Source organism: Copadichromis virginalis, linkage group LG10, assembly GCF_057382275.1.
Source record: "Copadichromis virginalis isolate Kocher_CV1m ecotype Utaka linkage group LG10, C_Virginalis_male_GT1.1, whole genome shotgun sequence".
NCBI classification, from domain to species: domain Eukaryota; kingdom Metazoa; phylum Chordata; class Actinopteri; order Cichliformes; family Cichlidae; genus Copadichromis; species Copadichromis virginalis.
In genome coordinates this window covers 20,094,705-20,110,458 of record NC_140627.1, presented here as the reverse complement: position 1 = coordinate 20,110,458, position 15,754 = coordinate 20,094,705, and the positions used below count along the sequence as shown (strand labels likewise).

The 15,754-nt window shown below is 39.7% G+C and overlaps 5 protein-coding genes across 5 annotated transcripts; 4 read left to right on the top strand and 1 right to left on the bottom strand.

The window, feature by feature from the left end:
• The first annotated feature begins 1,367 nt into the window (after positions 1-1,367).
• LOC146700344 (claudin-4-like) lies at positions 1,368-2,642 on the top strand. Its single transcript, XM_085470510.1, has one exon. It carries the CDS (start codon positions 1,644-1,646, stop codon positions 2,289-2,291), a length of 648 nt encoding a protein of 215 aa, XP_085326636.1. The 5' UTR covers positions 1,368-1,643; the 3' UTR covers positions 2,292-2,642.
• Positions 2,643-4,647: 2,005 nt separating this feature from the next.
• LOC146700343 (claudin-4-like) lies at positions 4,648-5,520 on the top strand. The gene has a single exon (XM_085470511.1). It carries the CDS (start codon positions 4,763-4,765, stop codon positions 5,399-5,401), a length of 639 nt encoding a protein of 212 aa, XP_085326637.1. The 5' UTR covers positions 4,648-4,762; the 3' UTR covers positions 5,402-5,520.
• A 1,212-nt stretch (positions 5,521-6,732) lies between these two features.
• On the bottom strand, positions 6,733-7,673 carry cldn29 (claudin 29). Its single transcript, XM_085470514.1, has one exon. It carries the CDS (start codon positions 7,598-7,600, stop codon positions 6,968-6,970), a length of 633 nt encoding a protein of 210 aa, XP_085326640.1. The 5' UTR covers positions 7,601-7,673; the 3' UTR covers positions 6,733-6,967.
• A 1,080-nt stretch (positions 7,674-8,753) lies between these two features.
• LOC146700341 (claudin-like protein ZF-A89) lies at positions 8,754-9,500 on the top strand. The gene has a single exon (XM_085470515.1). It carries the CDS (start codon positions 8,792-8,794, stop codon positions 9,422-9,424), a length of 633 nt encoding a protein of 210 aa, XP_085326641.1. The 5' UTR covers positions 8,754-8,791; the 3' UTR covers positions 9,425-9,500.
• A 1,152-nt stretch (positions 9,501-10,652) lies between these two features.
• On the top strand, positions 10,653-12,133 carry LOC146700340 (claudin-4-like). The gene has a single exon (XM_085470516.1). It carries the CDS (start codon positions 10,696-10,698, stop codon positions 11,260-11,262), a length of 567 nt encoding a protein of 188 aa, XP_085326642.1. The 5' UTR covers positions 10,653-10,695; the 3' UTR covers positions 11,263-12,133.
• The last annotated feature ends 3,621 nt before the right edge of the window (positions 12,134-15,754 follow it).

Sequence of the window (15,754 nt, the reverse complement as noted above, 5' to 3'; positions counted from 1 at the left end):
GTTCAGAAATAAGATTGTATATTATTTTTTCTTTCTCCAGGAACAGTTTGAGAAAACAGAAGTGACAGGACAACAGGTGTGTCTTGTGAAGTGTTTATGGAAGCATAGGTTGATTAGATATCACACATCACACACAAGAATGTTATAGGATAATATGAGTTCGTCAGTATTGAGCTACTGGGAGAGGCAACAATCTCACAATCTGTAAAGCAAACAGAGTGGAAGAGTGACATCTGGAGCTGGTTCATCTCCTGTTTTCCTTCATGCTGACTGTAAGTGACACCCTACACTACGTGCACTTCTTTGAAAAAACCCCACACACCAGTAATTCATGAATTTGGTGAAGAGTAAGTGCTTGAAAGATTTACACTACTTCGCTTACATGTTATTTCTGCTAATTTTTCATTCGAGGTCAAACAAAAATGTAGAGCAAACAGTTAGGTGTACTTTGTTCTTTTCATTTCAATTTATGATTTAATTATTTTACTTAATTTACTTAATTTACTTTATCTGAACCTTTGTATTTTACACTGGATGCAGTTATCTAATAAAATAGGTCAGGGATTCCCGAAGCGTGGGCTGGGGCCCCTGGTGGGCTGCAAAGGTACTGCAGGTGGGCCATAGTAGTAAGAGAAATTCTGTTTAAATTTACTCTCAAGTATGTACAAGTAGATATTTATATAAATATATTATTTTATATAAAAAGCAAATTAAAACTGGTAATAGGAGGTGGGCAGTTTGTGATATTACTTGTTACTCCGACTTGCATATGACTGGATAGTATTTTATAAAAAACTGTTTGTGTTATTTATGATTTCTTAAAAAACTAATTATAAGGAAATATATCACTCTCTCGTTGGGACTTTGGGAAAAGCAGATGAAGATAATTTCCTGTCAAAGATTATTAATACTCATATGAGATTAAAACTGATCATTATTGTTTTTAGGGACATAGTCAAAGCCTAATCAAGCAAATGATTGTACTCTTAACTACACTTTTAATATTAAAATCAATTAAAGTATTCGAATTAACTTTAAGTGAAAGAATAATATTCCCCTCAGTCCTGAGCTGTGTCCATCCCCCTCAACCTCTTGACATGCTGTAAAGTGAAAGATACAGTTCTTCCAGAGAGTCTTTTGCAAGGCCATTTATGTGCATTTACTTGAGAGAGAACTCCAGCGGGATGCCATCCATTATCAGCGCAGGTGTAACACAACAAAAACACTGAGCACATGACGATTTTTGGTTAGTCGGAAGTTTTGGTCAGAGGTGTTGTCATTTCAGACTGACTGAGTCACCAGACATTCAGGACATCACTCCACCCACCTGCTCACCGGCTCACCTGTTCAGGTGAAACTTTATATTTAGGGAGTGGACCTGAAGAGCAGGTGCTGATGACGGTTCGCTGTTTCTCCATTGCCCCTCCTCCATCAGGCATTTGTACCTGCTCCACTCCTCACCCATTCAGCAGACTTGTCTGACCGGCAGAAAACTCGACTTCATCGCAAGGAAGAAACAAATATTCAACAGCCTGTATCACTCCACAGTGAGAACGTCGATACGCACTCAGAGCTTTATCAGCAACCTCTGAAAAGAGAAAGGACTTTAATTTGAAGCAGCTTGAAGAACAAATCTGACCAAAATGGTGTCTGCTGGCTTCCAAATGCTGGGTGCAGCCTTGGGGATCATTGGCTGGATTGGAGTCATCGTTGTGTGCGCTGTTCCCATGTGGAGGGTATCTGCTTTTATTGGCAGCAACATTGTCACCTCACAGGTCACCTGGGAAGGTATCTGGATGAGCTGTGTGGTCCAGAGCACAGGCCAGATGCAATGCAAGGTCTACGACTCCATGCTCGCCCTCACCGGAGACCTCCAGGGTGCTCGGGCCCTGACTATCATTTCCATTGTGGTAGGCGTCATGGCTATTCTGCTCGCTGTAGCTGGAGGAAGATGCACCAACTGTGTGGAGGATCAACAGCAAAAAGATAAAGTGGCTGTCGCAGCTGGGGTTATGTTCATCATCGCTGCGGTCCTCTGCCTTGTCCCTGTCTGCTGGACAGCCAACACTATTATCCAGGAGTTCTACAGCCCTCTTCTGAATGCGGCCCAGAAGAGAGAGATGGGTGCCTCGCTGTATATCGGATGGGGTGCTTCTGCTTTGATGCTTATCGGAGGGGGATTACTCTGTGCCAGCTGCCCCAAAAAAGAAAAAGAACCCTACAATGCAAGGTACACAGCTGCCACTAGGTCTGATGCCTCAGCACCAATATCTGGGAAAGGCTACGTCTGAAATATTTACTGGGACAGATGCACCAGAGTTTATGGGTTGTGTGTGTTGGTAATTCAGGTTACTTGATGAAACGTGACTCCTCATGAGAGTGTTGGAGTGTTTTGAGATGATGTTAACACCAAGAAAGGAACCACACCCAAGTCTACATAGTCTACAGTGTGTGTTTGTGTCAAAAGTACTATGTTGTGTAAGTGCTAACAAGTCTAGTATATCCATATGCTTATGTATCTTTTTAAAATGTTCACTTTTGCTCTTGTGCTTGTAGATTGTTTTTCAGAACTATGTATACAAAATTCTCAATGCACCACTTCTACTGTAAATAAATATTTTTACTGTTTACAAATCTGAGAATATGTGTTACTGTTTTTTTGTTTCCACTCAATGTTTGTGTTCAACAGGATTCATTCAGTGGTCACCCACAATCACATTTAAAGGAAATTCTAACATTAAAAACAGTGTATTTACAGTATCCATACTCTTTTTATTGTGCGTTTGACACATTTTTAATGTATATTAATTGTAACATACATGTTCATTATGTAACACGGCATAATCAAAACAAGGATGCTTAAAAAACAAACGTCACAGTATGTGAGAAGCAACCATTCTCCGACTTTCTGGTTGAACAGGTTTGGGTGTGGCAAGCATAATACTGGCTGGAAACCGGCCTGTCTGGTTAAACTGTGAACCTACAACAAAGGTATTTGGACTTTGAATGTAGTCACAGAACCAAGTTTTATTTGTTAGGGGAGTAAATATTTAAAAAGAAACAAAGTCTTGTAGTAAGCAAACATTTCTGGAGTGTAAAACAATCCACGGTTCTTATATAGCGCTTTTCTACTCTATCTGAGCACTCAAAGCACTTTACACAACTAATTCATTCAGCCAATCACATTTTGTAAGTGTTTACTACATAACATTCATAGGCATTCACACTCCGATGGATGTATCTTGCCCAAGGATATTTGGCATGCAGACTAGAGGAGCCTGGGACTGAACCACCAGCCATCTGGTTAGTAGCTGACCTGCTCTACCACCTGAGCTACAGTCAGCTCTTAATTTATGTCTGTGAAGGTCTGTGAAGGTTTTCAGTCATCCAGGTCATCGTAGTCTAAGGAGCTTGGAAAGAAAAGCGTCTGGAGTTGCTTGAAGACATAGAAGAGCCACCTCCACAGGACAAGACTCGGCGGTCCATCTGCATCTAAAGGACAAAGGTCACTACTTAGATGATGCCAATGTTCACATTCTGGACAGAGAAAACAGATGGTTTGAAAGAGGAGTGAAAGAAGCCATCATTGTTCATTGTGAGCGACCATCTTTGAACAGAGGCGGGGGTTTACGACACCAACTCTCTGCCATCTATAATCCAGTTTTGAGATCCCTTCCCAGATGCCTTAACGCCCACTCACATCCTGGGCCATCTGACCACAGGAAATCACATGAAAGGGTGGGGCCAGGTTTCACAATTAGCTCACCTGAAACCTTGGCTGATTGTTTCAAGGTGATTCAAAGTGCTTTACAAAGACATTAGAAACAAAAACAAATAAAAAGCATGATTTAAAATTGATTAAAACAAGCAAACAAACAAACAAACTAATTAACAAACAAACAAACAATACAGTATATAAAATCAAAACAGATAAAATCAGAACAGTAGATAAAATCAGTAGTTAAATGTAAGTTTTGAAATTTAAGCTTAAAAGTGTGGATTTGGTGCTTTATTCAAATGCAGCTGAGAACAGGTGAGTCTTCAACCTGGATTTAAATAAACTGAGTGTTTCGGCTGATCTGAGGCTTTCTGGGAGTTTGTTCCAGATATATGGAGCATAAAAGCTGAATGCAGCTTCTCCGTGTCTGGTTCTGACTCTGGGAACTGATAAAAGACCGGATCCAGATGACCTGAGGGATCTGGAAGGTTCATACTGGGTCAGAGGTAGAGGATCATCAGAGGCTCCATTGTCCCTCTTTGGAGGGACACACCCACAGGGACACCATTTGACCCCAGAACTGAAGAAGCTTCTCGTACGAGTTTGTTTTTGCTCAGAGACTGACCTTACCTTTGTGTGCATGCACGTTTGTAGGTGTGTGTGTAGAGAGAGTGTGCGTGTTTGTGTGAGGACACCTGAGGATCTGATAGCACTGTTGTTCCCACTGTTGAAGTCTTGAACGACTGAATAAAGCTTGTTTGTGTGAGGACAATGAAGGAAGCTAGAGAATAAGGTCTGTGGATATCAGGTCTCCAGTTTCCCGCTTTGTCTGAGGACACAGAAACTCCACCCTGAAACACAGCAGCAAGCATCTATCTTCTCACAGCTAGGCACAGGAACATTAGACCACAGCAAATCCATCATCAGGCAGGTGTATCTGCAGCACATACAAGACTGGAGTGTGGTTCAATTTTCTGTGGTGCCAACTTTTTCTTTTTCTTATTTCTTGAATTTTGCGTAGAAATCTGTTACAGCAGCATTTTCATGGCTTCTCAGGGCCTCCAGATCTTGGGTGTTTTACTGGCCTTCTTTGGTTGGCTGGGCGCCATTATCACCTGCGGTTTGCCCATGTGGAGAGTCACCGCTTTCGTGGGGGCGAATATCGTCACAGCCCAGGTGATCTGGGAAGGCTTGTGGATGAGCTGTGTGGTCCAGAGCACGGGGCAAATGCAGTGTAAGATGTACGACTCCATGCTGGCTCTGCCTCAGGACCTGCAGACTGCCAGGGCCATGGTGATCATCTCTGTGATTGTTGGGATATTCGGCATCCTCATGGCTGTGATCGGAGGAAAATGCACCAACTGCATGGAGGATGACGTGGCCAAAGCTAAAACCTGCATCGTGGCTGGAGTGATATTCATAATAACCGCCTTGCTGATCTTGATTCCTGTATCGTGGTCAGCTCATGCAGTAATCAGCGACTTTTATAACCCCCTATTGGTTGAGGCTCAAAGAAGGGAGCTTGGATCTTCACTTTACATAGGCTGGTGCTCTGCTGCGGTGCTGCTGATGGGAGGTGGTCTTCTCTGCAGCAGCTGTCCCCCAAAAGTTGGTGGCAGACCCTACATACCTGCCAAATTCACACCTGTAAGAAGCATATCTTCAAATGTTGACTATGTGTGAGTGTCTCAGCTACAATGCTAATAAAAAGGCACAGCAGTGTACTCGAACAATTCTGAAGGCTGAAGGCAGATAAAAAAAAATAAAACAGATCACATTTTACTACATTTAATAGGTTTCATACATGCCTTGATCATATCTTGATTCTTTTTTTAAGTATATTTTAGGTTACTGAATGAATGTCAATGCTATTTTTAGATGAAATGTGTATTTTTCACAAATAAATGTTTTGCATGAATACCACCAAGTTTGTCATATATATCTTGTAAGTTGCATGTGAAGAGAAATGGACTTGATTGTATGCAGAATTTTTTAAAGCTCTCACTGATAATGGATAATGAGCCTTCAATTGCCAGGAAATTTGAACCTTTTGAAGTGGGAGTGTTTATCTGAACCTTACTGAACCTTGTGACAAATGAAAAAAGAAACCCAACTTGCATATAATGTCTAAGTTGTATTGTTCACAGTTTAGCTCAAAAACATGAGTGACTTAGGGTTTGAAAAAAAAAAAAAAGATCCCACTGATGACGTCGAGGTCTGTAAAACTTGTGCATCAAATGTGACACACTTGGTGTTACAGGGTTTAAGTACCAAAAAGACAAAGCTTTGTTCATGCAGCTCCTCCTTCTTTCCTGGAACTCAGAGTACAGACACATTGTAACCCAAACTGGAACTATAAGCTACTTCTTAGTAACCTCTAATGACAAAGCGTTCAAGAATTCAAGGGAGTAGACTCCTAGGAAGTTGGCCGTGTAGTAAAGACAGGAATTTACAGTTCCTGTCTTCAGTAAAATGGACAGTCTGTTGTTCAGATTCGTGTTACTAAGGGAACCCCTTTTCACCTCTAAAGAATGGATATTTACACTTTGCCCAGTAAGAGGACATCTGCCAAGTCTTGGAAAGACGATATATCCTGAACCACCTGAATGGGGTTTTTTTTTTGTTCCCTGATTCTCAGTTGAAACCAGTGAGGACAACACAAACACATCACTGTGATTTATAAACACTGTTCCTGGACCAGTTTTGGCCTCTTGGGAGATAGCAAGAGGATAAAGTAAAAGTAGCAATACCATCAAATTTAAAAACAGCCCCCCCCCTAAAAAAAAAAAAGTTTGGCAAAGTGGTGTATACATTCAAAAGTAAAAGCAATGCAGAATTTATCTTAACTTTAATATTTTTGGGAAATTAAGTATTATCACGAGTTGTGTTTGAAAACCAAGTCTGAATTGTAAAAACAACTACCAGAGGGGTCGATCTGCTGATGGTGGTGGGGAATCAGATCCCAAAACATCTTAGTGAATTAAGCAGAATAACTACAATTAAAAAATTTCATGTGACAATAAACAGTTTATTGGTTAAAAATCACTTAAAGAACTTTAATATAGGAGTTAGAAAAAAAAAACCCAGCACACCAATCCTGCAGTAATCTAACATCACACACACTTTGACAGACAAAAGGCCATAGTGTTAGTTACACCTGCACTATGCATACACTGTGATAAGAAACAGGTTTGTACTCTTTGTGAAAGAGGTCATGCTCATCCACTTCTCATGTAATGCAATATAATCTTAGACAAATTCCTTCCCGGGTGTTGTTGATTTAGGTGCCGAGTACTTCGCACCACTGTAGCGGTTGTCTCCTGCTGGGCACTGACAACAGAGAAGTGAACCACCAATCAGTAGTAACCCTGCTGCACCCCAGCCCACGTACAAACAGGCACCCAGCTCTCTCCTCTGAGCATCTGGAACCATGGGGTTGTAAAAGTCCTTTATGATGGTATTAGCAGGCAGCGATACAGTCACAAGACACAGAGCCCCACTCAGGATGAAGAAAAAGCCTGCAGAGATAGCAACTCTGGCTTTTGCCATTTTGTCCCCAACACAAGTGGTGCATTTACCTCCAACCACAGAAAGCAGCAGGCCAAACAAAGAAAACAGGATGGAGATGACAATCATGGCTCGAGCTGCCTGGAGGTCTGGAGGCAGGGCCAACAGGGAATCGTAGACCTTGCACTGCATCTGGCCGGTGCTTTGCACCACACAGCTCATCCAGAGTCCTTCCCAGATGGTTTGAGCCACCACAATGTTATTTCCAATGAAAGCAGATACCTTCCACAAGGGCAGCATGCAGATCAGTATGTTTCCAATCCATCCAAGCACAGCCAGCCCAACACCCAGAATCTGCAACCCTAAAGAAGGCATAACAGCTTTTTCCCCCCCCCTTTTTTTAGACGAGTCAGTTCTTTGCAGGGTTTCCAAATAAGAGTCCACTCTCAGCAGAAGTTTTATATGACCTACAAATCCCCCCAGAATACAGCCCTCCTCTGGGTGGGCTCTGGCTCCACTGCATCAATCACGCTCCATTTGATTTCAGAGGTTTTCTTGACAACAAAGAGGCCCACTTGTCCCCAAACAGAGCCCAGAGAAAGAAAAGAAGCTTTAACAGTGCAAATCAAGGGGGAATTCTTTTTAATTAATTTTAAATATATGGAATGATGCACAAACCCAACCACATCATGTTAGGTTTAATAAAAAAAAAATTCAAATGTCTGAGCAGCGACTCTAAAGAAGGGTAAACATTTTTATTGCCTCTGGAGAAAGAAAGTAAGAAATCCCACAATCATAAAAAAGTAGTAAGTTTGATTTGGTTAAAAATATCAAAACTATTAAAACCCATTACCTGATAAGATAGGCTCATTAAAAGAGAAACCAACCATACCAAGGAGGATCACAGGTTGAGAAACAACCAACGTGGTGCATGTCTAATTTAATACTGTTTGTTTCTTTTGTTTTTTTCCCCCAAGCCAATGCCTCACACCTAATTACCACAGGTGGACTCACTCAGCTTGATTGCTGCACTGGTAAAAGAAAATGAAATCAGATGTAAAACCAAAAGCAATCATTATGATCTCATATTGTTACACGAGATACTAAAGTCAATATTAAAATGCAATCTTTAAAATCACTCTTCTTCTCATTGTTATGTTCTTGGTAAAACTGCTACTTTTGTCTGAGTGAAATCATAGCCTCACAAAAAACACCCACAAAAAAATAATGAAAAAGACATTAATTTAGGTGGAAGATTTTTATTCTAAACATTCTTTTCATTTCAGTTTTCACAGCACTTTTGCAAACATTCATCCATTTTCTTATTGGCTTATCATAAGAAAATGGGTTGGAGGGGATCTGGGACATATGCCAGCTATCACTGGGCAGGAGGTCAGTCCTAATGACCACAGGTGTTTTCACTTTGAACACTTCTGAATAACCAATCAGGAGAAACCACGAGCCTCCCATGTGGATATAAAAGCTGCAGTTGAGGCAGTCATGTTGTCTTGTTGTGTTTCCAGTTGATTCTTTCTCACAGCTCTCTGTTGCAGCAGAAGAGACAGTATGGCATCTGCAGAACTTCAGATCTTGGGCATCATTTTGGCAGTGATTGGCTTTTCTGGGGACATAATTACCTGTGCTTTGCCATTGTGGAAGGTGTCTGCTTTCATTGGAAACAACATCGTGACAGCACAAGTTTTCTGGGAGGGTCTCTGGATGAACTGTGTAATGCAGAGCACCGGCCAGATGCAGTGCAAGGTCTACGATTCCATGCTCGCTCTTCCTCAAGACCTGCAGGCAGCCCGTGCTCTGGTTGTGATCTCCATCCTGGTCACCCTAATGGGACTCCTGCTTGCCATCGCAGGCGGAAAGTGCACCAACTGCATTGAAGAGGAGACTGCCAAGAGTAAGGTGGCCATTGCTGCGGGGGTGGTGTTCATTGTTGGTGGCATCCTGTGCCTCATCCCTGTATCCTGGTCTGCTAATGAGGTCATCAGGAACTTCTACAACCCAATCATGTCTGACGGACAGAGGAGAGAGCTTGGAGCATCGCTGTTCATTGGCTGGGCTTCATCTGGACTCCTGATCATTGGAGGTGCACTCCTTTGTTGTCAGTGCAAGCAGCCTAAAGATGGTGGATACTCTGTCAAATACTCTGCTCCACACTCTGCAACAGGTGGTGGAGCATATGTTTAAATGTCTGCAAGAGGTTGGAACGGCTGTAGACTGTCACCCTCAAGAGAAATGGACTAGGCTGTTTTTATGGACTAAATATTTAGGTGTTTTTACTTTACTTTTGATTTAATAAAACTCTTTTCACTAACTTGACTATGGTTGCGTTTTTCTTTTCCCCCTATTTTTATTTTTTAATATTATAAATTTAAACTTTGCTCTAGTGGAGGGTTTCAATGAGTAAAAGCTAAAAGGCTGCTTTTGTAGACCGCACTTTCTAGCAAACATGGTAGACTTTACACTCCAGCTCACAACTAAAACGCAAACTCTAGGAATCTAGAGAAGGCAGCTAACTGCGTGCAAATTGTCTTGCAGAATTTAAACTAAAAGGCAACAAATGCCAAACCAGAATCAGCAAAAATGCGCTATAAACTCATGAGGTGCACTTGAATTGATATTGTATTTGAAGGGGGGGCAGTAGTACAAAATAAGCTAAAAATCTAACTGGCCCGTCTGACATACAACTGGTATGTTTGATGCTGGAGTGTTTGGTCTGCTTTTAATTGCTGGTTGCTAGGTAACATGTCATGTAATGAAGGCTTTGTGGCTACAGGTTCGAATATTGTGCTTTGGGACTTTATGTGATTGGTGCATAAAGTCCCAAATGGACAATTTTACCTTGTTGGTATGTGGTTACTAGGTGACATCCCATCTGATATAGATCTTAAAAAAATTTTTCAGGGGCCTGTGATGTGTCTGTCTGCCAGTTTTGCTTGCTGACTTGATTTTGTAAAAAGAGGTCATGAGCTAACATAGGCTTTGTTTATTTAGTAAGATTAAAACATTTAAGTGCAAAGAAATATTCATAAAAATGCATCAGTAATTTGATACTGGTCTAGTTTTTCATGCATTCTGGTAATATGTGAAAGTACTTTAAAATACAAGAAGTATACCTCATGAACTCTGCAGTCTCTATATTGCTGGTTTAAATGAGCAATCTGTTTATCCTTTGTAATGACAAAGCAAGTTTTTATACACGATTGCTTCTGTTAATGGCCTTCTACTAGTTTTTCAGGTCAAGCAGGAATCAAGACAAACAGGAAACTTGCCACAGAACACAGAGTCCCCTCCCTGTTGCCTTTCTCATACCTGAGGAGCAAAACAACAAAGCAAAACCCAACCAGCAGCATTTACAGACAACTGGAAGTAAAAATGATCTTAAACTCAACTGGAGGTTGATTCTGATGTTTTTTTTGCTTTTTTTACTTTAAATATAGACTTTATTTTCTGAAAACATGAAGACTCAGATCGTTGGTGTGTGTTTGGCAATCCTCGGTTTTCTTGGCACCATCCTCATCTGCGCACTGCCCATGTGGAAGGTGTCGGCATTTATACAGTCAAACATCATCACTGCTCAGGTGTTTAGGGAAGGCTTATGGATGAACTGTGTGTTCCAGAGCACGGGTCAGTCACAATGCAAAAACTATGACTCGGTTTTGGCTTTACCACAAGAGCTGCAAGCCTCCAGGGCTCTAATCTGCGTGTCTATTGCTGTCAGCGTGGTGGCCATCGGGCTCACAGTGGTTGGAGCTCGATGCACTTCTTTCTTTGATTATGACCAACTGACCAAATCCAATGCCGGCATTGCAGGAGGTGTGGTGTTTATCATAGCAGGGATCGTGTGTATTATTCCTGTCACCTGGTCGGCTTACAGCATCATCACAGGGTTTTATAATCCTGTGGCCACAACAGGAAGTCAAGGAGAGCTGGGAGCTTCTATATATTTGGGATGGGTATCTGGAGCACTCCTTGTCATTGGAGGAATTACTTTGTGCACCACCTACAGATGCTGTAGAGGATGAGAGAACATGCTGTAGAACATCCAATACATGCTGCAGTTAACAATTCACAAGACAATGTGTGCACTCTCAAAGACTTTTTTTGTTTTGGGCTTTGAACTTCTATTTTCATCATTTTTGTCAACCTGTAATTGCACAATATTGAAATTTTACAACAAATCATAATGAAATGTGACACATTAATATAGTAAATTGCATGTATAATTATGTATTTTAATATTTTTAAAGAGCTACAAGGAAAATGAAGTCTGTTTGAGCTGCTCTTGGATTGTATGTATGTTGCATATGATAATAAAAAATGTTTACTGAAAAAATGTCCGATATGCTGTGTAGAGCACATGTTTTAAAAAATTTAATGAATAGTATTTGTTTAAGGCTCATAATCTTACGCAATATTTGTATTACTGCATGTGTGAAAAAGTCTTTTTATACTTTTATACTTTCAGTGAATTTCAGTGATAGTTTTAGTGGAAGTTAGACAAAATGAAGTAAACCAGTCAGCTACAGAAAAATAAGCTATTACCGTTTATTAAAAAATTAGGTAAAAATAGGTATGAATTCAGTGGTAGACTTTGTAACATTTTTAAACTATGTGTTCTTCATTGTTTGTGCATGTTGTACTCCGTAAATGAAAAAAAAAACCCTTTGTGTATTTGTATCTTAACAAAAATAAAAAATTCACTGTATATTTGTACTTTGGATGACAATTTATTTATTTTTTGTCTTTTTATTTCTATTTTGTAAAACTGCTAATTGCACTTAGGACTGTTCGATATGACGATATATATCGGATAACGATATGAAAACATCTATAGTTTAATATTATACGCTATCATTTGTTTCGTGGTGTCGCAAAATAAACTGTTTACGGCAATATTTTTTCATCGTTTTGATGGTCCACGTAGTGGCTACATTAACTTCTTAAAGCTCTCTTTTTTTCTTATATTTAAAATAACCACACTACAGACGGATAAGCGACTGTTTTTATACATTGGTTTGTTAGCAACAACAATGGTAAACTCAGCGTGGAGCTCCGCCGTCCGCTTATTTATTTTCCACATGAACCTTTCACAATAAAGCTGAAGATCCTGTTGAGATTTTTCAAAATAAACTGAAATGATGACAAAATTTTTTTTTTTAATTTAGGAAAGAAGGAGAAATCAAGAGCTTACTCAAAGAGAATCGCTGGGTTTCTGTCAATTGGCTTGGTGCTCTGAGGGCTCTGAGTGCTCTGAGGGCAGTCCATACCCTCCACCCTCCTAGCTCTTCTACTCCAAAAGGTGGAGTATATTATGTGACATGCATGAACTTGACAACTTTGCAGTCACAACACTTGATCCCACAAAAGATTTCTCACATGTTTTGCATGTGGCAGTTCACATGCAAAACACTCTGAAAACATCCAAAAGCCACAGCACCAGCCCCCCACTTCAGCCTGCCGCCAGTCCTGCTGACCCATTTAAAAAATATAGCTCTGAAGCAATGAACCACATGAAGCAAGTCTTAATCATCCACTGCAACTCCAAAAAAAGAAAAAGACATTCAACAGACTCTCATCTCCTTTAATTTCAAGTAGAGAGAAAGATGTTTTCTTAAACTGTTATACAACAGACAAGGAGCTCAATAATGATATGAATACATCCTTTGAAAAGAGGCAGCTTCTGAGCTGTTTGTGAATGTACGCATAAAACAAATATTCAAACACCTCTGGGCTACACAGTCAGGTTTTCAGGCTTTTACACTCATAGAAAGGGTTGATATTGAGCACTGAGCCTCTGAGATACTTTCATGTAGAAAGTGCAATTAGGGATGTGCGACATGACCAAAATCTCATCTCATATGAGACATTTATCGTCCTTACATTTTCTGTAAATTGTGTGAATCTCGGGCAACTCGTGAAGTGTTTCAGCTGGGTGTCATTTACCTGGAGTGTTTTGAGCCGCCATTTTCTTTGTGAGTATAACACGGTTTGCCTTCTGTTTGGAGCTACCTGGTTCTGCCTCATCTTCACTGGCCATGCCGGTATTCTCTGTGCCTGCATCCACGTGGTAACTGTAAGCGCCATTTATAGTTACTTCATGTTTTTATTTGAAGAATTGGTACGGTGAATGTTTCATCTTTGATTTTTATAATAATTTACTGAAGAAAACATTAAAAAGTGCACATTGGGTAATCTTTCAAGATGTAGAATATGAAAAGTCTCATTTTTTGCTTACATTTTGATGCAAGCTTCTCCTTCTAGCCACGATTCCTTTTATTTGAAAAGAATTTTAATATAGTCATTTGTTAACACTTGCCATTGTATCTTATGGGTGTGAAATGTGGAAAAACTAATGGTGTTTACATGTTGTCATATTAATGAAGCAACGTTAGTTTCTTTAGTTTTCCAAAATCTTGTGGTATGGATGGAAAAGTTTCTCAGGATCAAATTTATCACTCTACCCCTGATGTATTCTGCATGTACACAATATTTACATGCACCACCCACAGATGCTAAACAAGAAGAGAAATCAGTACTGGAACAGACAGTGTTATCCACCAAATACAAAACAGTGCTGTAGTTGTCAGAGTACAATAATGTGTTCACTGATAGAATTCAGTTGTTTCAGACATTGATTGAAGCTCTACGTTAATTATGTATTATTATCTTGAACTTCACATCATATGAAAAATGCGGCAAATAGAGCTGTAAAGTAAATGGCTTTAGCATCTAGACCACAAATCATCAGTTCTGCAATAATATTGTCATGATGCAAGTGTATCTGGTATTATTCTGCTTGAATCCTGTGGTTTACTGTGTCCGCCCATGTGGGTGGAGCTCTGGGTGTTCACCTGTTTCTATCACCTGTAATCCATCAACAGCACTCAGCAGCTGACTCATAAGGCCAGCGCCGTCCTGTCAGTTTGTCAATGACCTCACAGCCTCCTTGCGGCTTGCGGGAGTTTTTTGTTGTTCCTTGCTTTGCATGTACCCTCATTTTCTTTGGTTGTTAGTTTTCCTGCATCTGATTAACCTCACCTATGTTTAATCTCATAAACAGTGGCTGCACCTGGTAAGAATCTCCAAACCTGCTTGCAAACCCCTTCTTGGAAATGCCACTACTCACGGGACTCGCCTTTCGTCACTCCTGGATTCTTGGAATCACCAGGTTGAAACCTCACCTTTTACCAGTGTTGGGCAAGTTACTTTGAAAAAGAAATTAGAGTTACTAGTTACTTCTGGAAAAAGTAACTGAGTTAGTAACCTAGTTACAAGATTCTAAAAGTAATTAATTACTTGAAAAGTAACTATTGCGTTACTTTAAGAAAAATGTTTAACCCTCTGGGGTCCAGGGTATAAATCACCATTTTTGAGTACTTTTGATTTGATCTCTACATATTCCCTGTAAAAACTATTTACTTTGCCTTGTTTGGTATCATTCTTTTCAGCACAACCTCACGTGTCTGAATTTACAGTTATATTTTAATTTTGACATACTGTATTAACAAAATGTATGGGTTTTTTTGTCTGAATTTAGATCAAATCTGAGTAGAAAAATCTATATTTCTTTACTGTAACAACCACAAACATGTTTATTGAATCATGTTTCATAATTTTAAATGCAAATATAAATTGTCAATTTTAAGATTGTATGCATAAGTTTTGCAAACAACGTTATTTGCAGCCATTTACTTTTTGCCCTTTTGTTAAAAAAACAAAACAATTTCAAACTGTTTACAGAACAATCAGGTGTTCTGCATTCAATAAGATGCCACACAAATTATTTGATGACATCAGTCATCTGCAACACAGCTCTGCACCTAACCACCTCTGCTTCAGTGCCTCGACGTCTGAGACCCTTGCTACATCCCCTCATTGTCTTTTGTACGTATTTCCTGTGCACAATAAAACCTGGTTAAATATGAACTTGTTTTGTCCATTTAGTCTGCTTCAGACTTTTGATAAACATTTTTTTACAATGTGTTATATTTACTAATGTGTTTTGGCAGTCATTGTCTAATTTAACTACACATGTTGTCCAAACGTGTGCTCCTGTTGTCATGTATAGAGAAAAAATAATAATAACACAATTTCTTTGGAGGTGCCTTTGAGAACACTCAAGGACACTGTACACAGCAGAATAATTAAAAGCAAGCAGTTTAATCAATCATAAAAGCACAAGACATGAAACAAATTTAAAATGGCAGAGTGGTTGGTTCTGTTGGATAACCATTTTATTTTAACAAGCCAAAAAATATACATTATATTTCTGCTTTTTAATGCATTTTTGTCTTACATGAAATGTATTTCAAATGTTTTTCATTTAGCAAACTAAGAGGAAAATAGCAGTTTGTCTTTGAGGCTCAGCACTCAACATAAACAATTTACATTTACAGACAGGTTTAAAGCTCCCCATCCCGGGACAACTTTTAAATATCTTGAGCTCGTTGTCTTAACCTTTAAAGCTAAAGCCAGCAGCTTTCTCTCTACTTACACAGCACAGTCAGCTTGCTT